General features: G+C 36.9%; 1 protein-coding gene across 1 annotated transcript in view; it reads right to left on the bottom strand.

Annotated features, from left to right (window-relative positions):
* Window positions 1–1,127: 1,127 nt before the first annotated feature.
* DOK6 (docking protein 6) overlaps window positions 1,128–22,890 on the bottom strand; it is a 253,197-nt gene continuing 231,434 nt past the window's right edge. Inside the window, exon 8 of the mRNA XM_055800751.1 lies at window positions 1,128–1,497. Coding sequence (XP_055656726.1) covers window positions 1,358–1,497 — 140 coding nt within the window. The 3' untranslated portion in view covers window positions 1,128–1,357. The remainder of the gene's footprint in view (window positions 1,498–22,890) is intronic.

Here is a 22,890-nt window from a genome sequence, read left to right as displayed (position 1 = left end):
GAACACAAGGCTGCTCAGATCATAGCAAGAGGGTAGATTTTTCTCCCCACACTTTTAAACATTTCAGGGCACTGTGAGGAGGACATAAATATTCAATAACACTTACAAAAATCTAAATGTTCAGGGTAGATAAAACTTGTTCCCTACCTACAGGTATGCCTTCCAACTTATTCCCTCTTTACTGATTACAAACACACCTACTACAGTTCATTTTTTAAAGGCGTCTTCCAAAGACAGAAAATTTCCATTGAGAGGTACTCATCGTCCTTTTCAAAGTAAACCAATGCTTGACACATGATTGTACAAGATACAACACACATCTAAAACAGAAATCTGAGAAGGAAATGGAGAAAATCAGAGTAACACTGACCAGAAAGACAAGACCAGAGCTCAGCTCTACTGTATCTGGCCAAGCCATGGCACAGGCCATTGCCAACTGGGGATGTGGCCTGCTTTTATTTGTCCAAAGAACAGTTTTCCTGTTTTTTTATAGTTAGGCTTGAAGGCATGGTTACTAAAATAATTTGCAAATAAGAAGACTTCACAGCAGTTCTGAGGATGAGACTGTGCTGCTGATATGGATGTTCACAGCTTTCAGGGGCATTGTGAGAATTACATGTATTAGTAAGGGAGGAATCTGTGCCCCAGGAATTTGAGATTAAAGCTGTATCAGGCAATAACCTTACCTTAACACATCAAACTATATTCCCAATAAACCATAGTAGCCTGTTACTCCAGTATCTGTTGGCTTCTGTCTCAAAAAACACCCAACCACCCTGTAGGGTAGTGAGTGAACTTGCTTGCGTCTGGAGGTGGCCCACGCAGCGCTGATGCTGTGTCTCAAGTCGGCAACATTTCAGTGACTCCAGCAGGAATCAGTGGGCTGTGGCAAGGACCTAAAAATGCTACGGGTAAAGGCGGGCCAGCCTGCTGGTGGAGGCGGGTAGGAAGGCCCCGATGTCGAATGTGCCATTGCGATGGAGCCCCAGAACGGGCCTTCTCCGGTCATGCAGAAACCTTCACACCAGCACAGTTTCATTTGTTTCCACCACTTTCTCACAACGCGAACGCATCCCCCTTCCCTCCCCCCGTGTCCCCTGTGTTCCCCCCCCCCCCCCCGCCCTTCCTTCCTTTCAGAATGTATTGACAAAATAAATGGCAAAATAAATAAATAAAGACTTAGCCTCTGCTTCAGGGAAGCCGCTTCTCCAGGTTTCCGCATTGGTGGTGACCCGGCTGGAGCTGGTTGACATCAGTTTTCACAGCAAATGGCGGGTGTGGAGGGGGCCAGCGGCTCCCTGGCCTTGTCACCGGGCTCCAGGCTTGACTGTCTCTCTTGGCCGTCCGTCCCCGGCTGTCATTGCACCAGGCCTGAGCCGTAGCTGAAGGCGTAGCTGCTGGCCAGCGAGAGGGACTGCTGGTGCTCCTTGCCCTGCTCTGAGGGGTAGCTGGGAAATGTCTGCGCCCGGGACACCTTTGCCGAGCCGAGGTTGTGACCTGTGCAGGGGGACATGGACACAGAAGGTGTAACTGGGCTTTAATGTAGTTGCAAGTTACTTAAAGCCTTTCGCCACAGACATGGACTCTGCTGGGCTGACTTCATTCTGCGCCATGGTGTTAGGGCACCCAGAGAGCGGGCGTTCTGCGCTGGGCCACTCTGGGCTGCGGAGGAGCATTTTGTTTGTGCCTGAGGGCACAAGGGGGCCTCGGATGCCCAGCAAAGGCAGAAGGTCCCAGACCCACCCAATTCAGGCATAATTTAGGGTCAGATTTTTTATTTTTTTTTTCAACTGCAAACTATCATATCTGTATATTTTCTACTCTCTAAATCTCGGTTGTATTTATTAGATAGAGCCAATAAAGAACTAATGCACCTCTTTTTTATCGGAAGCACTGCTGAAGTGGTGAAAGTAATGCCAGTGGGTTCAAAGGGATTCGTCACACAAACGCTGCTTCATGTACTTACTTTCAAATAGGACGCCAGTTTGTCATAGAAACACAGCGTCATTGTAATTTCAGAATGTACTGGAGGTGTGATATGGTCCACGTGGCAGAATACTGGTTGGGAAGAGGATGAGTGAGATATTCTCTCAGACGGGCTTGTGTACCTCATATAACCATGGCTTGTACACTCACAGCCAGTGACATGGGAAAACACATGAAAAGCTGATGACCAAACTCAGAAGATGACTTCTATAAAGCAATTTTGTAATCTGATCATTTTCCTATCTCAAAATTCCTTTTTGAAATTGAGATTTAATTAGTGACAAAAAGTTAATTTCCAAAGTGCATATTTTTGTGCAATGTATACTCTGTGTTTTTTGGAAATGTATATTGAAGCCTGGATTTAAAATGGTTTTGGATGATGCTTTTTACAATTTAATACATGTATTATATGTATGAGTGTAAAATCCTATTTTTCTTTCAACCACAGAGATATTAAAGAAGAGCTGTAACAGAGTATAGACTCAAATGCAGAAGAACTCAGCTCATGCTGAAACATTTCAAAAGAACTAGCAGCTTTCTAGACTGCCCCAGTAGTGCTGCAACCAAGAACGATGTTTGTCAGACTTGGCAAAACTTTGTCCTAACTTGTATTTGGAAAAGTAAGAGTATAAACATGCTACTGACTGCTTCATGGAAAAAAAAATCACGATCCCCCTGAAGATGAGTCTCTCAGAGCAATACTGGGACCAAGAGAGGAAAAAACCCCATCCAACTAAGTGTAAAATAGAATAAAAGGTAAATCTCAGTGACACTGGAGACAATAAAACTAGAGACTGAATTCCCAGTTGCACATTAGTGGTTATAAAAGTCCCTTTCATAGCACAACCAAACAGGATGAATGTTGTATGTGTATTTTTAATATTCATTCACTGGGTTAAATTGACATTGACTACCAAAACCTGAGATGCCAAGTTGAAATGTTTTCTTCTTCAAAAAGCTTTTGTATCAAACTGAATTAAAATGTATGGTGGTTATGAGGTCTGAGCTGCAAAGCCAAAGCACTGATAATACACTGTTTAAGTCTTAAATGTTTTATTGCTTTGACCAACTTTTAACCATGATATTAAGTGAGGCCTTCATACATTTTTACTTTTATTTGGGATCTGCATCACAACTACTGTTAGATTTTTTTAAAATTTAATGCAAACATAAACATAGAAAGTTGCACGCTTGTAGGTTTTAATTTTGTGTTCCAAATCTGGCATTCTTCCTTCTAAGGATGTAAGGTCTTGTTTGCTTTTTACCCAGAAGCTAGTATCATATACATTTTAAGTGCCATAGGGAACTGCTAATCCAGCCCTGTGATTGATTAAATTGTTCTCTTCCTTACCAATGAACATAAATATAACATGTCAAGGTACCATCTTCCTCCATTCTCTTTATGTATTTTACTGAAAAAACATAAAACACACAGTCCCTGAGACAAGGGAGTTCTCTAAACTCAGACCTATTTATATCACGTGCTATATCTCATATGATAGATTTTTAATTCACTTCTGTAGAATAGTGCAGCTTTAATACAGTGATGAAGAGTGACCCTACTAATCTGACTTCTAGCTAAGGTATTAAGGCAGTCTCTTAGAATACAGAAGATTAATTTGAACCTATTAAGGTTAAAAAGAAAATTAAATTCAGATCTTCCATTTCCTGGATGTATGCCTCCGCTGCTAGTGCCCCCCTCACTGTTCTTTAAATGAAAATTTGTAGCTGCTAAACCTCACAACAGGGCTGATTTTAGCCATTCTGTAACCAAAGGAGTTAATGAGGATAAGTGACTTCTTCCCTGACTGCTAGGATACGTAATTAGAGAAAGACAGGCAGATCCAAATGATTAAAAGAAACACTCAACAAAGCTGGAAGATTAAGACACCTGGCTAAGGCTCAAGCTGCACAGTATGACATCAATCTATGGAAATAATTGCAAAAATAATAGAGGACATGGGTTCAAATGCAATGAGAGAGCTAGGGGTAACAGAGAATTTGTAAGTTTAGGAAAGAATGGCTCTGTGCAGTATGTTTACTTCCAACATACTTGTTTTTAAAAAACAACAAACTATATTAATACATTTAAATAGAATTAATCAAAAAATAATGGTAAAAGAATGACATAGTCTAATGGTTCCAGGGTGGCATAAGACTTCTAGTTAGTATATTTCCAAAATTTTTTGTTCAGCTTTTAAAAAACTTTAGTATATGCCATACTGGAAATGCTAAATGATTATTAATTATCTTATTGGAATTCCTACTAAATAATATTTTAATACTCCTATAGCTGATCAGCTTTAGGGAGTCTTAGGTACTGCAGGCATCTGTACAGTTACACTTTATGTCAGCAGTAAGGTTTTTGAAACTAAAGATACAGGAAAAGTTTTTGCAGTAAAGAATTTAAGTTCCACAGCTTTCTAAGCTTACTGCTTCAGCAGTATTTCTGTGTTGTGTTTGGGTCTTAAAAGTTAAAAGAGAAGAAGAAAATGTTGTTTGTAGATCTTGCAGTTCTTTGGCACCACAGCTGTTTTCAAGAATATAAACCTAATTCTTTTCTACAGGCCTTCTAAAGTCAGCACATGCTTCATGACTTCAAGAAACCAGTAGAACTGGGGGCATTGTTTTGCTGTGGTTTACATCAGAAATGTGGTTGGTTTTGGTTTGGGGTTTTTTTGGTTTTTTTTTTTTTTGGTGTTCTCAGACAGGACCTTGGAAAGGTAAGTATTATTCAGCCTACTTCATCCTTTATTTAAATTTACTTTCAGGGTCCTAGAATGCAATGAAGCTGTAGTCCAAAGCAATTAGGCATGAATGTTCCATCAAGATAATGTAACCTGAAAAATTACACCAAAATTAGATTTTTCCTGATCTTAATTATGTTGGAAGCAGAGGCAGTAGACACAAGGACCTTATTTCATGGCATGATGCTTATTTATTACAATTCTTTAGAGGAAAAATCCCAATGGTTTCCTAGTAACAGCAGTGATTGATGTACATATAAGTAGATCGATCACAAAGTCTAAGAGAAAACTTGCAGTACTCAGCTAAATGGAAAAAAAAAAAGAAAAAGAGAAAAAAAAGGAGAGATCCAGGGATAAGCTTTAAAAGCTCCCTTACTGCTGCTTATTGGGACATGGTTCTCTCTGTTTCGGATTCAGAATTCAAATTCTTAACCAGAAGGCAGGTACCAACCCTTTTTCTTTTCTAAATGAAAAAAAGGTCATGCTTTGCTTTTCTGACATGAGAATTCATGGCATTCTCTCATCTGATGTTCTTTGGTTAGAGCACTCATCTCTGATGTACAAGTCCTGTGTTAAAATTCCCCTCTGCCTGTGGGTAAGGTTCGACATTACACTTCCTCTAATGGAAAAAAAATCAGCTGAAAACGTTCCTTTTCTCCTCTCTGCTGACACTGCTGTTCACTGTCCCTCAGTTGAGCCATTGTGACTGAAAGGCTGCTTTGTAGACTGAAGCACTTTGGTCATCTGGTTTGCAAGAGCCATACAAATTATTTCACCAGCACAGCTGAGAAGCAGGAACAAGCAGCCAAGGTTAAGAGCGGGCAGGGATTTTTCCAGAGTGGCTTCAGTGCCAGGTTGTTTGGAGAATGATGACCTGCGAGCAGTGTGCAACCAAATGCAGGCCAATGCTATTGCCACCAGACTGCTCACTTCTTTGAGGTAGGATCACTTTTGAAATCCTGTGACTAAGCTTTTCTAATACAAGACATAACTGTATATTTTTGCAGTACAATGATTAAAAATTAATAGAACCAGAGAATCTTGTGTTTCAGCTTCTGTTGCAGTCCTGTCAAGTAAGTACTTCATATTAGATAGTCATTAGGTAAAATAATGACACTTGCAGCTGCACAGCAAGCTTTCATCTGGGATTTCTTAACCTCTTGTACAGATGACTTTACAAACAGAATGATGTTCTAATGAAGTTTTACTTTTCTAGGTAATAATGAATTTATTTTTGAAGATAAAATTTGGCATTTCCATTCCCAAGATTATGAGCACAAATGTGAAATAATTAAATTAAAGCCAATTGGATATCTTTATTAGTATTGTTTTGTACTTGGGAGTGCTCTGAGATTTCATGAGGACAAGAGGTCTGTGATTGCTATAGATGATTCTATAAATGTTATAGAAAAACATGGTTGTTCAAAAGAAATTTCTATGAATCAATCAGTGCAAGCCAAGACCAAATAAAATGAATCACTTGTTCTATTTTAAAGAAATCTTTTCTTTTTAGAAAAATTCACTGGAGAATTCTGTTGTTCACAAGAAACAGAGCAGTCTGGAAACCAGTGGAACAGAGACGACGAGGTTTTATCCACAAAAGGTTATGCAAGCAGGTGGAAAAAATCCCAATTAGCTAACAGATGTTTCAGGAGTGAAACGGTAAGGAGTTAGTTGTATGTTGTTGCCTCACATAATTCTCGCCAGACAATAAATGCAGCCCTTCAGCCAGAAAAGTTCACAAAACTAGTACCAGACTTTAATCTAGATTTGTGTTCTCTAAGGACTTTCCGAACACCACTGAAAGCTGTTTATACCAGAGGAGGCCTGCAGATTGCACTGAGGATATGGTTTTGATGGGGAAGCCTGTCTTGAGGTGCTTTGACCTCTTAATATTCTTTGCAGCATTTTTCTTAAGACACAAGACAAAATATGAGAGGCACTGTAGCTAAGCACTGAAAGCCCAATAGGGAACATGAAACACTTACTGCAAGAAACTGAATTATTATGACTGCTTATTTTAGATGGAAGCTTTTATCCTCTAAGAGCTTTTGTTGCAAAGAAAGAGACTCTACATTTTATTCTGGATAAAGGAAATGTTCCTCAAAAAAACCCACCACCCTACTACAATCTCAAATCAGTTAGAGTGGCTATTATTGCATCAAAAAAACCCTACCAACTTTCATTTAAAGCAGAAAATAAATGATTTCTGTTATCCTATTTATAAATTGATACTGGTTAAAATTCTGCCAACTCTTTGTATTGAATATACAGTGCCTTCCATTGAGCTGTTGATGACAAAGCAGCTTTTCCTTTTCTGCTGTTAGATGACTGGAATAACTAAAGCAAAGTTTCATAGCAAGAGAAACTGCTACAGAGCAAAACATTTATTTTGCAGTAACGATGCAGTTGGATTGGAAGGGCATTAATTGGTACAGCAATTATTATGCCGTCACTCACAAAAAGATGCAATGGAAGAGAGCAGATGGAAACTGAAAAATAGCATATACTACATTACAGCATATTGATTTCTATATACTTATTGAAAGTGAAACTGTGGCCATGTTTCAGTTCCAAATAAAGAAATAGATTTTTTCCCTTTATTTTAACTACAGTTGGTATTAAAACTCCAGGGAATGCAGCTGGGCTCCAACTTTTACATTTTCTAAGATAATTTTGGATTTTATTTAATCAAATATTTATATTTATGAAGAGAAAATGACTATCAGGGACAATTTTTGAGATAGATTTTAAAGAAAATGGTTAAGTTTATTAGAAATAATTTTGAATAAGATTAATCTCAATTAATGATAAAACATATAGGAAATATATTAAGAGAGTGAATGTAAACCCTACCCTCCTAATACTTTAAAATATTACATTTTTATTCTCAATTTAAAAATATTTCAATTTTCTTTAGAATTTGAAATGAACTTTTTTTTTTTTGGCCAGTATCAAGATTAATAGGTATCTGAGCAGAATATACATGTTACAGAACCCTATCACTTTCCAGAATTGGAAGACTATTATTTAGATTAAAATTTTTTGGCATTTTCTTCAAGTCCTCCTCTAGAAAAGATTTTACATGTGCATGCAGAAAAGATTACAGGACTGGCAGTATAAACCCAGTAAATTTACAATATGTCAAATTTTTGTGTTTTAAGGAAAAAATTTTCAATATTCCAATTATCTCAGAAGAATGCTGGAGTTTTATGAAGAGTAAATTTACATGTCAATGTTTTCAAATAAAGAAAAAGAATGTCCTTAGGGCTTTGCAACAGTGATAATTGTTTTAATACCTACCAACAATTTTGGTAGTGAATTGCCTGAGACATTATGTACAGAAAAAAATGATCGTTATTTTGTCTGTACTCCTAACTAAAATAGCAAATATTTAAAAGCAGTACCTTGAATCACATAATTAAAACTAATGTATTAACCGAAGGTCAGGTTGGTTTAGTTGTGGTTGTGGGTTTCCAGATAGTGTTTTTAAATACTTGCTCTCCTATTGCACTTAAGCTGTATATTACCTAATTTAGGCTATCACAAGCCGATGTAGCTCCTGTGATAGAAACACCAGAACATAACCATATCTTTCTCACAGATGAACAGGTTTACCTTGCCCTCTACTTTTAATTGATTATCTTTTTTTTATTGGGGATTTTTTCTAGTAATGCATCTTTCTATTCACAGTACCAGCCTGTTACACCTCTGTGTGTTTATAACAGGAGGTGACATATGTAAGTATCTGCGACCTAACACCTCTGCCTAGAAGATGGAAAAGAAATTTATTTGCACACATCTCACATTACCCAATAGTCTTTCTCCTTTCTGCCTATATTATTCCTGCAGCCAGAATATGACACATATTTGGGAAAAGTAATCTATCTTACATATTACATCTCTTCAACTTGGGTTCTTCTATTTGTAATACATAATTGTACGTCTTCATGCCTGAACTACAGGGAGATTAAATAAAAGAAACTCTCTGACAGGAGTAGCAATTTTTTTAGTTCTGTACTCTAAGCCAACTTGCAGAAAGAGGTAGTAAGCTTGTCTTGGCTTCTGTCATTGTCTCCCATACACAGACTGCAGTGTTCCTTACAGAGATTAACTGAGTTTGTCTTTACAACTTTTTACACTTGTGCTGATATTGCAATATGAAACCAGCCTCCTCTCTCCCTCTGTTCTGAGTCCAGCTCCTCAACTATGCCAACACAGTTGAAGGAAGTGTAATCATGTTCTCACTTAAAACAAAATTAGGCTAAAATCCAATTTTGCTTCAAAACAAATAGAAATTTCCAAATGAAAGCTCTCAGAAAGAAGGGTTTCTGAGTTTGGTTTCGAAGATTCTACACAAGTGAAATTCTCTGCAGTGATACTTCCAATCTTTAGTTTGTCAGTTTTAATCAGGGAACCCTGATCTATGCTTGCCCTGCATTGAGCAAGCAGTTGGGATGAATCAATTCCAGACCCATCAGCTGACCCAAACTATTCTTTGATATGATGCAATATTTTATTTTAGCCATTTTGCTTTCTGAGGGAAAACAAACTACTTTGTTTTAAATCAGTTAAAGAAAACATTAACCTGTTCTTCCTGAGTGGCACACTATATTAGGGGAATTGTAGTTTGAATGATTAACCAGATGATAGAATTTATGTGTGTTAGAGAAGTGACTATGGTCAAGGATTTTGTTTTATAATGAAAGATACAGGCATCACAACCTTGAGGAAAAGCTTTTCAAAGGAAATGTGTACAGTGTTATACTGAAATGTGTCAAAATAAAATCTTGAATGAGTGCCCTGAGAAAAAGCTGAGTATTTTGTACAAGGTGGCTAGCATCCCCCTCCTCGTTTATCCTTTCAATCACAGACTCAGTCAACCAGAAACTATTACAAAACATTTCCACATAAGTTGTAAAATTGAGGTTTATTATGAGAATAATAACCTTGTTCCTGAACGTTATGCCTGTCCAAAGTGAAGTAAAATTTTCAATTACCACAGATGTAAACAGAGATTAAGCATTTTTATACAAAATGTATGTAGTATCATATTCCTATTCAAGCTCAAAACTTAATGAGCTTTTTAAGCAGAAAGTTCATGAAACTGAGACATTGCATGTTGGTAATACCAAAGTAAGAAGAAGAAAATGGTAGAGGGGAAATTCCTGCAAGCAATAATTTCATTCACTCAAGGAACATCTGAATTCGATAAAAGTGCTGACAAATGATAAGATGATGGTCAAATGCAAGAAATAATAAGAAAATACTGCTCTGAGCTTAAGTGCATATGGGAAAGGCTAAAGCGGGGGTAAGAGAAAACAGCAGAAACTGCAGTAAGAAAATTATTTTAGTCTCTACAGTACTTTGCATCATGGGAAGATAAAAAACCAAGAAAAGGAAACACTCAGAAAAATTACTCTGCTCCTTGAATTACTGAAAAGTAGGAAGAATATAAAGCCAGCACCCCCCCCCCCCAAAAAAAAAAACCCAAACCCAACCAAAACAACAAATGTGAAAGATAGATAAAATTGTGTGGATTCGGTTACTTTTTCTTAAGTAATGATTTTCTGCTGTATTTAAGTAGGTAGAGCTACAGTTTGCTGACCTCTTTAGCTTTTGATTCTTGTATAGAGCAGCAAGTCATTATGAGAGTCAACTGATTGTTGATCTCTGTGCATAAATAGAGCTCAAGTACAATTTTCTTTTACCATTTCGAAAATTACATCTACCAGAGTAATTTAAAGCAGGTAGCTATATATGCAGTGCTATTATTTTGGTTTACCATTTCATTAGCACACTCTTCACTTTTCCCTTCCTCAAAATGTTTTTGTTGGATCTTTATTACAGCCAAATTAAATGCCCAGTCAAAATACAGATCTTATCAGATACCTTGTTAAAAAAAAAATCAGCCCCTATATCTGTTACGAATTTAACATGAAGCATCTTACTAAAAAATGCAATGCAAAAATGCAAATTTATACATTGCATATCACTTTGATGATACGGAATATCTCATTGTTAAATATTTATTGCATTTCAGATCATGTTGACATTTCCCCTTGGATACACTATTCCAGAAAATATTACACAGGCCTCATGCAATTCTACTGATACTACAGAGGTGAAATGCTGAATTTCTAATTACTTACATTGACAAAAAGTGTGTGACGTGGAGACAGTATACTGCCTTTGAAAATGGGATGCTACTGAAGGCTGACTGATCAGTACTGTTTAATCTTGTGGCTGCTATAATACTGCTGATTTCTAGTGTGGCCAATATTTCCTGGCCTGATAGTATTTTCACTGTAAACACTCCATTCACGAAGATCTATAACTAGCTTATGAAAAAAATGCCATAAAATTAAACTCAGCACATGAGGTCTGAAGCCAGAGAGCAAATTTGATCTGACAGGATAGATGGAATATGTTTTTAATCACATTTTAATTTAAGTAAAATACAGCTTTGATTAGGAAAAAAAAAAAGGAAGGTGGTATAGTTCACATTGCTTGACATAGGAAAAGACAGGGTCAAAGGATTTACGCCTCCCCAAATGGATACCTATTCTATAAATACTAATTTTAAAAGACAATTTTATTATGTGAGTATAATCTGAGAAATAAACAAACATGAAATATAAAGTCTAAGACATTCAGGTTGCACATGGTGATACAGCTGAGCCTGTCCTTTGGCACTCCCAGGCAGTTTCTTTGCACACCTGAAGAGCCAGAGAAATAGGTAGATAAATGGTAACAAATCAAAACCAACCAACCAACCAACCAACCAACCAACCAACCAACCAACCAAAGAGCAAAGCAAAATCGAAACCATGTTTTATGCCTGTTTGGCTTTCACTGTGGAATCAGGTGTGCTCCACTTCTGGGATGTTCAAAGAAAACGCAGGATTGCCTGGCTGTTGGAAATGAAGTATAATTGGACCACTCATTTTAGCATCGGCTGTGTCTTACATTACCGCAGCAAACTCTTGCACTGCAGCTTCGGTCCTGTTTGATCTCTGCTAGTGCTCCTCACTGCATGAAAGCAGCAAAATAAATCATCTGGTTTCATCATATTCTTCTACTTCTGTTACAGAACTCGGAGTCACCCCATTACTGCACTTCCCTACAGGTATTTAAGAACAAACTGCTGTACAAACTGTAGGCAATGTCTTCCAAAGACATGAAAAAGTCCTGCACTGTGGTAAAATGTCCTTCAAAGAACTTTCTATCTATGGTGTAACATTGGGAATTAGTCTTGCTTATGTGTATTTTGCTGAAAAGGGGAGGAGGAGGGTGGTTTGTGGGAGGTAAAAATATAGTACTCAGTTTAATAAAATGAGTTATTTAAACTTACTAAAGATTTTCCATATTTGTTTTCCTGTCACCAATAAACAAATTTCAGAAAAGATAGCAGATCTCACATTATTATATGCAGGGATGAAACATAGCTTTTAGAACTTTTACCTTTCAAAAGCTGTTCTATTTTTTACCCATGCAATGAAAGCATTTATTAAACCATTTGTTATTCAGATTTAAGCTTTCTATGAAAGTCCTTAGCAATATTCTTTAGAAGGCCTTAATGTTACTTCAAGGTACAACCAGATAGAAACAGTAGGTATGTAAAAGTGAAAGTACTACATTAACTGATAATTAGCTCTCTGGCAATTTTTTAGAAGCTTCCTCCAAACACTTGAAGGCATGAGGACACACATCTCCAGCAGTTCTAAAGAAGAAAGGGCAATATAATTTTTTTTTTTTAAAGAACAATTTGAAATTATAGGCTTGTCTTAAACTTAATAAGACTTGAGACTGCAGGCATCTTACCTAAAATGTACGGTTGCTTGACTTTCTTTAAAATAGGACTTCACCATTCACTACACCTGCTTAGAACAACTTAAAAGGATATACTCAATTACTAAAAAACTGCAAATACAAATTTAGGAATGCTTTGATACTTTTCCACTAAAATAAAACAGACAATCTGCTGAATGACATGCAGTCATTAAATATTTTTGTAACTTAAAGGTATTTCTCAGACTAAATGCATCATTGGTGCTAACCCAATGAAAACATGATGCTGGCTAATTGTAGGTAGAAAAGTAGCAGAGAGACATACTTTTTTTCATGCTAGAATTACAGAAAAAGTGTGTTAAAAACTCTTCCTCTTCCTGCTATCATCTTTGCAGTGAAACCTCATCTTACACACTTCTGGAAGTAGAAAACCAGCTGAGAATTTTTAAAAAAAGCAGGAAACCAAATAATTTTATACATGCAAAAGAGAATTTTTCAGTTTAAATGATAGTATCATTATGTGTTTATATGTCTGTTTGTAAGATGAAGTTGTAAAGCTCTACCAGAAAAAGTAATTAATGTTTTTCTAGTAAGGAATTATGCAGGCTACCAATATGCTACTGTAATTTAGGATTTTGAGTGTATTTTGTATTTTAGAGAGGAAACAAACCGAGATTGAAAAGATTGACTAGAAGAAACTAGTATTTTTTATATTTCTAAAATTTTTGTATAAGTTTTGGATATTTCTCAATCATTACTCCATCTGCCTCAAGCAGATCTCTTGAATATTTTTTGAAGAGTAACAACTTAATGCTTCCTTTGTTTTTACAAGATTTAATTAATATTTCTCATATGTAGAATTTTTTTTCAGGATAACCTAGCCATGATTCAGCAAAACAGAAATAATATCTCAGGCTTCAATCAGAAGGACAAGTTACATAGTATAAAAATTCATCATTAACAGGAGAATTTGAGATCCATGTGGTAAAACTGATGTAACTTGAGCAAACTTGGAACAGGTATCTTTGCAGACCCCATCCTGAGGTAGCTGAACAGACCTGATGCCAATTGCTTACATGGTAACAGTGACCATTTCTAGTCAGTGGTATTTAAAAGAGCATCTTCATATCTCTGTGCTCTGTTCAGTGTCCAGACTGAGAATTAATTTTTTTCATGAATAAAGATTGTATTGTGTTTTTTAAAGTTAGTTTAGTTATGGCCATTTAAAACCTCCACTTATCTTTAGCTAGACAAGTATTCTCTTCAGAGATATAGACATGCATTGATCTGAATTAGAAATCAAATTCTACAATTTTCAGATGAGAAATATATACACTGTAGACAAAAAATACAGAAATTGATTTTATGACAGAAACCTGAGATATATTTTGAGTCTGAAAAATTCTGTAACCAATAAGAAAGTGTATAATCTAATTTTGGGAATAGATGCATCAGATTTCCTGTATGTTTCTCTGCTGCCTTCTAAGGAACGTGGTAGCAGCAATTGCAAGTGGTTCAACAGTTTATTAGATGTATGTAGCTCTAACCCAGCAGAAAAGTTCCTAAATTCCTTCCCAAAGCTTGGTTTCTGTGCAGCCACTGAAGGCACTGGGAACAAAGGAAAGGTTTCTGTCTGTATTGAGTATAATAGCACTTGGAGTGCTTTTGTTCCTTAAAGAGATTACATATATAAAGTATGTGGAAATAAAGCAGTTCACAGAGGCCAAACAAATTATCTTCCTCTATAATTTATACTCTAAAATATAGAAGTTCATTGATTTTGGATTATATAAGTTTAATTGGAATGAAGTAGGTGCCTAAAACATCAATGAAGCACTCAGGAAAGTCAATCCATTTTTCATGACTCTATAAATTATTTCTTCTAGCTGTAAAAGCCTTCAATTACCCACCAGGAAATAAAAAACAATGGCTATAATTCACTGAGGGATGCAAGTGATGTTATTTTGCATTTTTTCCCTGAAAGGGAATTCACTATGATTCAATGTGAACAAGCTGTGTCATTTTCATCAGACTTGTGTAAAGCTAGAGGAAATGAGTGGAGGTAAAGAGGTAAAGGGTGTCAAACTGCTTGATCTTCTTGTGTCTGGAGATAGGATGACTTTTTCTTTGCTGTCTTGGATGACAGAAGAAACAGCTTAAGCGAAGCACTTACTTCTCCCTGCCCTCCCCCCCCCCCCCCCCCCCCCAGTAAATCCCCCCCAATAAATAAATAAATAGACTATAAAAACCAATGGTAATAGTAAGACACACTGAAATTACCATGTCTTCTATCTGCAAATTTGTTATTAAACTTGTAAATATCCTATCCTGTGTTTTGCTTTTTCTGTTCCTCAGCTCACCGAGGCTGTTTTTTTGCTGATATTCCTTTTGCGGCCTCTCAAACCCACCGAAGCTGTAAAGGCAGTGCAGCAGCAGTCCCTTCAAACAGCTTTCCTTAATCCCAGCTGCTGGGAAGAGAGTCCTGGCAAACCCCAGTGCCTTCTGGCAAATTAATTGACCGATGCGCTGAAGCAGGAAGTGATAGAGAACTATCATCACTTAAGTGACATTCATTCTGCCTTCTCTCACTGCCTGTTAGTTAAGTGTTAATAGAGCAAGCTGGTAAATGGAAAAAAAAAGGTGCCTATAGTACAAGGGAATAACCATCAATCATGTTTAGAACATGACATGTACAAAGTAATTATACTTTATACAGACATTCAGAGAAAAGAGTGTCTTACATTAAAGCAAGGTGCTTTCCTAATGGCAATTTTGCTATTGGCTTTGAGTGGAAAGTGCTGTAATGCAGAAGTTAAATTCTGAGTGTCTGTAGTCGTAGTGTACGGATGACGAGGTGAACAAAGATGAATCTCACAGGGTGGCTGAATGTTGAAGGTATCATGGTTAGGTAGCAGTTTAGCTAATAGCAATATAGATAGCATGGAGCCCTCAGCTGTAGAAGGGAAAGAAAAGTGACATAAAGGACCGACTTCATAATTTCTGAATGAAATCTGGGGAATTTCTTGCATATAGCTAGACCATCCAGTACTCCATTCATTTTCAGCTATTGGCTGCCACACAGCAGCAGCTGAAATTCAGAGCTGCCTTTTGTGTATTGCTGCTCAGAATACACTAGGGTACAAAAGAGACTAAAAGCTTTGTCATCTGCCACCACAGCTTGCTGCTTTTTGTGCTATTTCTACTCTCAGTGCCTATTATACCGGAGCAGCATAAAATGTAGTAGCATACAACATGAGATTATATTCTTGAGTTATGGTACTACTTCTTCATGAACACTGAAAAAATTATTAACTCATACGTAAATTTTTAGGTTTTTTAGTACAGCTCTAAAAGGAGGGAAACAAATAATAGAATACAAGTAGCTTTCCAGCAGGACAAAAATAGGATTTTTAGAGAGCTGGAAATCAGCTGTGATTTAAAAGGAAGTTGAAGTATCAGATATGACTCTGAAGGTACCATATCTGATGAAACATTATGACATACTTTTACATCAAGGCAAAATGTCAGCTTGCAAAACTGCATTGTATAAGGTACTGGCTCCGGGTTGCAAGAGTAAAGGCAAACTGAAATTAAACATATATATCTTCTATTTTAAGAGCTTACTGAGGACAATTTTAAGGGGAAAATTAACAAATACATACCTAACAAAGCAATTTCATAAAATAAAGAAGAAAGTAAATGGTTTTTCCCGGTTATTTCCAATTTATCTCTTTATAGACTCCTCCCTGGAGAAATAATAGTTAAAACCCAGTAATTTTGAGGACTTTTACTCATCACTTGTTAAACAGAGTAAAACAGTACCAAGGAGTCCTTAGCTGAATCCTCAAGCTGAGGTGGGAGACAACTCTCATAGAACAGTTATGCTATTAACAACAAAATAGAAATGATTTATGTCACAAGAAGAACAAGAACTAAAACATTTTATATCTTGCACCAGTGATGACTGCACCATCCTGATTACTCTTGACACGAATTCTGCATCATAAAATCACCGTATTTACATCCCATAGCTAGAACTTGCAGTTAAAATAATTTTCTTTATATAGTCTTGCAGCTGCAGACAAGAGCACTACTAAGGCACAGAGGAGGGAGTATTATATCTTTCTCGGAGAGCTTTGTCTCAAACAAGATGAGACTTTTTCATTCTTTTAAGAGTTTATGTTTTTCTTCAAAAGTGGGAGGATGAGATCCAGGTAACAGTTAGCTACTTCCACTTTTTTTTTCTTTTTTTTCTTTACAATGGATATTTAATGCAAGACGGGAATGGGTATAGAAGCCTCTAAAATAGCTCAGAAACTGATGCACTAGCTCAAAATGTCAGCCAGTCAGTACTCAGTGCAATGATCCCTGGCTTCATAAATTCACTTTGAAAGGCAAAACAAAATTAAACAAACATTTCTGCCTTTTTAAAGAGCTTCATGAGACCAATGATATGCTAAAAAAGGAACTTTTCTGGGACATGGAATCTGTCTGTCCATTTACTTTAGAAGGTAATCAGGAACTGAATTTAAAACACAACTGGGGAGCTATCTGAATTTTAGAAGACATTCAGACCTGCTGCTGAAGGCTGTGAGACCATATGCTTTTCTTCTATAAATGTGTTTTTCAGAAGATACCCGGGGATTTTAGTAGAGGCAATGAGCAAGGGGAGAGCAAATTTTTACATCTTTGGTAGAATGGGTAAGTAGCAACGATTCAGGCAACTGGACAGCCATGATGCATTACAAACCCATCCTATCACTCACTACTAAACTGTTACTTTAAGAGCAAAAATAAGGAAGCAGCAGCAGCAAGGAGCACACTGAAAAACATAGTGTTACTGTTTCTTGTAGGTAGCTATTATTCTACTTAAGTTTAAAAGTTAATTGCCTTGAAAAAGCAGCAGAGATGTATCGTGGTATCTTAAATTTCCTTTCCCCCAAAAGCAAAGAAATCTAATCTGAAAAGAAAAGAAAAACCTCTACAGTACATGCTTTCTTTTTTAATTTTTTGAACTTAAGCCATGCAAAAGAAAAAAAAAAGTGATGTAGTATCTGTAGTATCTGTATGTAGTATCTGCTAGGACAACAGCAGCTTTGCAAGAACTGGGGTGGAAGAAAGGGAAGTATTATCTTAGTATTTTAACTGTGAACCAAATAAATGAGGCAAATAGCATTCTTTACTAAGTTTAAGAACAGGGGCACCATCTGACTGAAAGCGTTTCCTCCCTTCCTCCAAGTAGGATGTCATTTTTGCTTTACCCTTTGATCAGAGACTTTACATCTACTGTAGTGACTTCTGTGATTTCACAGAAAATCCATCCTTTTCAGTTCTTTTAATGCCCCATTTTTGTGTTACAAGAACCTGAGAACCTGATACACACATATATATGTGCACACACACATACATATTTAATTTACCAAGCAGAAGCTATGAAACCAGTGAGAATAATTTCAAATTATGAGCAATACTAAACCAGTAAGGGATCTGTCTCTTGCTCAACCCACCTGTGATGTAGGAGAAATAGTTGGGAGGTTTCCAGATTTCTAATCTTTCTGCCTAGAATGCCACACAGAGGGTAAAGCAGTCTTTTCATTTTTCTGTAGTAATAGCAATTGCTGTGCTACCTGCTTTCCTCCTTCATGCTCAAAGGTAAGGCATGGGGATAGAGTACAGTCCTTTTTAGTGAGATGGAAAGCACCCCTTCAAACAGAGCTTTTTCTTATTTTCCTCCCATTAGTATAATCTTGTACTGGATCTAGCTCCTGCCTCACTAGAAATTAATAGAAAGCAGAGCTATTGCAGTAGGACTTGTCTCTAAATTAAATGACAGTAAATGTGCAAATGCAAAAGATAAGGAGACTCGATGATGCTGATAATTTTTTTCAAGTACTGCTGGATGATATCAAACATTTACTTGAAGTTGTTCCCTGTGTCACTCTTCAGTCTCCTATTTAACTTATTTCTCCCTCTATATACAACTTTTAATACTATTTAAAAGTTAGGAAGGGGGTTTTTGTTGTTGGCTTTTTTTTTTATCAAAACCCCCCAAAATTATTTCCACATGCTAGTCTTTTTACAAATAATTTGACTTTGCATTACTGTTCATTTTATATGACTGAATATTTATATATTCAGCAGTTCCATGAAATGGAGTAACTTTATCCCTTTTCACATGCACATAGATATACATATTTCTTTGCTCATTTTTGAGAAATCTTTTAAATTCTTACACTTCAACAGAATTCATACATGTACTTTTGCTCTGATAAATGAAAACCAACTGGCATTATGCCACTTGTCTTTTATTCACCTTAATTGGATAAGAATTGAAAAACTGGTCAATGACACATGAAAAAGAAAAGACATAATTCATTTTCTAAAATTTGGAGAAACAGTGATTTTAATATTAAACTAAAAATATTAATTTTCATTTCCCCTCTCAAATATTCCCAAATCATTCAAATGTTGTCAAGCAATAGAGGATGGAAAGATCTTTCTAATGAGTTGATCAGATATAACTGAATTTTCCTAGGGATTCTTACAACCCCTATTTCCAGATCTTGTTTTTTAACTTAATCCTAAATACAATGCATAAACATTTTCCATTAAGCATTACAGAGTGATCTGTGGAAAATGTATAATATCAAGAATCTTAAAAATATTATAGTAGATTTGAGTACTTTGAATTTTTACTATTTCACTGTATCTTTGTCATAGGATTTATTTCTATGTTGGATTTATTTCATATATCCAGATCATGTCTCAGGTAAAAAAAACCCTTTCTCTATTATGTGCTTCTCAAGTGCCCATACATTTAAAAGGGGACTTGATAAAAAAGGATGCTTTATAGAGCATATACTAAATATTACTGAGGGAAATGAAGAGAAATATATGGAAGTATGGTGAGCTGTGACACACTGTTAACCATTTTATCACCTGTAATATGTCTTGCTGGACTCCTTTGGCTGTTTACCTGTCTTAGAAACTCCAAATAAATCCATTTTTTTAAAACTGGTGCTTTATCAGCTGGAATACCATCACTGCTTAAAAAATTGGAATATCTTAGCTCCATTCATCACAGCTGCTGTCATGTCACAGCACTTAGCAGAAGGTCCCACTGTCATATGAGAAGTTAGCATACCTGCTGAAAACAGTGAATATTTATTAACTGTATTGCAGTGCAAATTTTTTTAATGCACCAGAAAAGTACATCCTTTGGCTATGAAGCATCTGGATAAGAACAACCTGGTCCCACCTGAAAAGTGGGAACTCTTTTTCCAAAAAAGATTTAATTTCCTGATAAAAAAAAATAGCATATTATATTTCACATTCTGTTGTACATTTTGGCTGACAGAGTTTTGCTAAGAAATAACTAGCCAAAACCCCTGTTTAAACATATTTGATGAGCTTGATTTATTTTTTTTCTACCAAGAACACAACACTGAAGCAGTGCGCTGCTTTTTGTGTACCCAGGCATCACTTCAATCTTCATCGTTGTTCCAGATATCAGCTGCAGCCATGTAGTTCTACTTCCTTAAGGAGAATTGCTCCCAAATGCCATAGAAATGACTTCTGAGTTTTGAAAGCAAAGGCCGATTTAGGCCCTACCCACTTCCATCAATCCCCTCCAAAGGCTCACAACCTCATCTTGCTGCAGTCACACCTGGTTACCCCACAAGTGCTGGGGTCTGTCACATGCAGCGTGACAGCCAAGCGCAGGTCCTGCAGTATAAAAACTCCTCAGCCTAAGTCAGTAATTGGGGTTCCGGCTGCAGGTTCACAAAGCACTAAGTTTTCCTTTACACTGTCCACTGCCTGGATAATTGGTGTGACATTTCATTTCTCCTTTCACTGGGAGAAGACACTCGGGCAGAAAGATCTCTCTTCCAGCACATGCCTCCAGCCCAGAATAAAAGCACAATTATGCTTTGCGGTTCAGGGGCTGACCCCTTTTCCAGTGCGGTGTCATGGTTTAACCCTGGCTGGCAACTAAGCCCCACACAGCCACTCGCTCACTGCTGCCCCACTGGGCTGGAGGAGACAACTGGAAGAGTAAAAGTGAGAAAACTCATGGGTTGAGATGAAGACAGTTTAATAGGTAAAGCAAAAGCTGTGCACGCAAGCAAAGCAAAACGTAGAATCCATCCACCACTTCCCATGGGCAGGCAGGTGTTCAGCCATCCCTAGGAAAGCAGGGCTCCATTACATGCAATGGTTACTTGGGAAGACAAATGGCATCACTCTGAATGTCCCTCCCTTCCTTCATCACTGAGCATGATGTGCTATGGTATGGAATATCCCTTTGGCTAGTTCGGGTCAGCTGCCCTGGCTCTGCTCTCTCCAGCTTCTTGTGCACATTCTCACTGGCAGAGCATGGGAAACTTGAAAAGTCCTTGATTTAGAGTAAGCACTACTCAGCAACAACTAAAACATCAGTGTTATCAATACTATTCTCATAGTACATCTAAAACACAGCACTGTGCCAGCTACTAAGAAAAGACTACCTCAGCTGAAACCAGGACAGGTGGGCAAGAGCAACCTTCCCATCTGCTCAACCGGCAGCTCTATCACTGCTGAAAATAAGACATGATGGAAAAAGAGAGCAAACACACTTCCTGCAAATTTATGCTGTCAGGTACTACTTGTTGTTATATGCAGATGAAACTTGCCAGTCACATAATTAGGTATGCTCCTTGTGCCATTTCTCCCTCCCATCCCAAAATCTGATGCCTAAGCAGAATTGCTTGCCAAGTATGTGGCACATATTAACTATTTCAGATAAACCAGAGGTGTTCATGGATTAACACTGACCTTCCAGGTTACAGACTGTTGCTCTATTTGCCATTTCTGCCTATATCACTTCTGCTCTGTGTTAGTCCTTCAGGAACAGGACAGCTTATGCCACTGCGGTTCAGTTTCATATATTGGTTTATATCTTGAATTTCTGAGAGCTGTGATCTCTAGTTCACTTTAGAAGAAATCTCTTGTCTTCAAATACCACTGCAAGGGACTACAGTAATTCTATAAACAGAGTTAAAATATTGACCACAGCATTAGCAAAGACATTGTAATCTTATAAACTAGATTTCAGTTGAGAAGATTTGTTAGATATGGAACTGAAATAGTACTCTTTTTGCAGCACTCACTGGCTGCAACAGACAAAAGACTACAACTCTGACAGAACAGATTCAACCCCAGTAAGAAAGTTTGGTGTGGGTTTTTTTGTGTTTTTTTTTTTTTTTTTTTTTAAATTATTATCACTGTTAACGGTGATAATAACTCCTTAATTAAGGAGTACAATCTAAATACACAAGTTCAGGAATATTTTTTCCAACTGAGCATTTTTACAGTCAAGATATCTTAAGAACAATATGATGCAATTAATAAATAAGCAACAATAAAAGTTTATCAGCTTTGTGGCTGAGGCGCTGGAGTATCGTCTTTGGACAAACCACACACACCTTCCCTCAAATAAACAAACAAGCCACTAAGGGAATGGTTTCACCCTGTAAAGTATTATAGAACACAATCAAAGGCAAGCTACACTCACCAGAGGGCTAGCCATCACTTCCCAGCATGAGAAAGGTCCTGTTTTGTAAATTTTCATGTATAGGTAAGCCAGCTACAGTCAGATTCTCCAAAGCTCATACACAGAACAGCAACAAAAATGGCAGGTGAATTATTTCCAAGTGAAACCTATTGAGCTTCTCAGAATAAAAGGAGAGACCAATAGGAAATGCATTTAAGGTTTAAAATAGCATAGCAGCATTTAAAGACTTTATTTTCTTTATTGTTGCAGGTATCTGTAAGACCAGATGGTTTTAAAAATATGTTTCCATTTAGGCTTCTGCTGTACTGTATTTATGAGAGTGTATAGTCACAAGATATATGCCACCTGGCTTTGAGCTGTGATTCGTTCAGCTGTAGAACTGTATTAGGTGAAAAACTCTGGCAACATTGAAGAAGTTGCTGGAATTTTGTAGGAATAAAACTCCTGCAGTTTGAAGCACTCTATCCTGTTTCAGTATATCTGACATTCTGTCCAGAAGAAAGAGTAAGTGGTTCTTGTAGATCCAGGAGGTAGCCTGTTATCTGATTGTCATTGACAAAGACCAAGTTAAAAATCTCACAATCCCTATCAGTAATGAGAAGAAATGAGTTCATGAAAACTAGTCCTGAAGTCTCATTTCCAACTGCAGATCTAACGCATGATCCATAAAAGGGGATCCATAAAAATGATCCATTACTTATTTCCTTCTGCAGAAATATATGTGGCTGGGTACATGCACAGTTGTTTATCTTTATGTATACAGAAGAGCCATAAATGCATTTTAAAGACATGCTGTGTTTTCTCCTTCCAGAC

This window comes from Falco peregrinus, chromosome 3, assembly GCF_023634155.1.
Source record: "Falco peregrinus isolate bFalPer1 chromosome 3, bFalPer1.pri, whole genome shotgun sequence".
Classification (NCBI taxonomy): domain Eukaryota; kingdom Metazoa; phylum Chordata; class Aves; order Falconiformes; family Falconidae; genus Falco; species Falco peregrinus.
The sequence above is the reverse complement of the archived record's forward strand: the minus strand, read 5'-3'. Positions and strand labels throughout refer to the sequence as shown.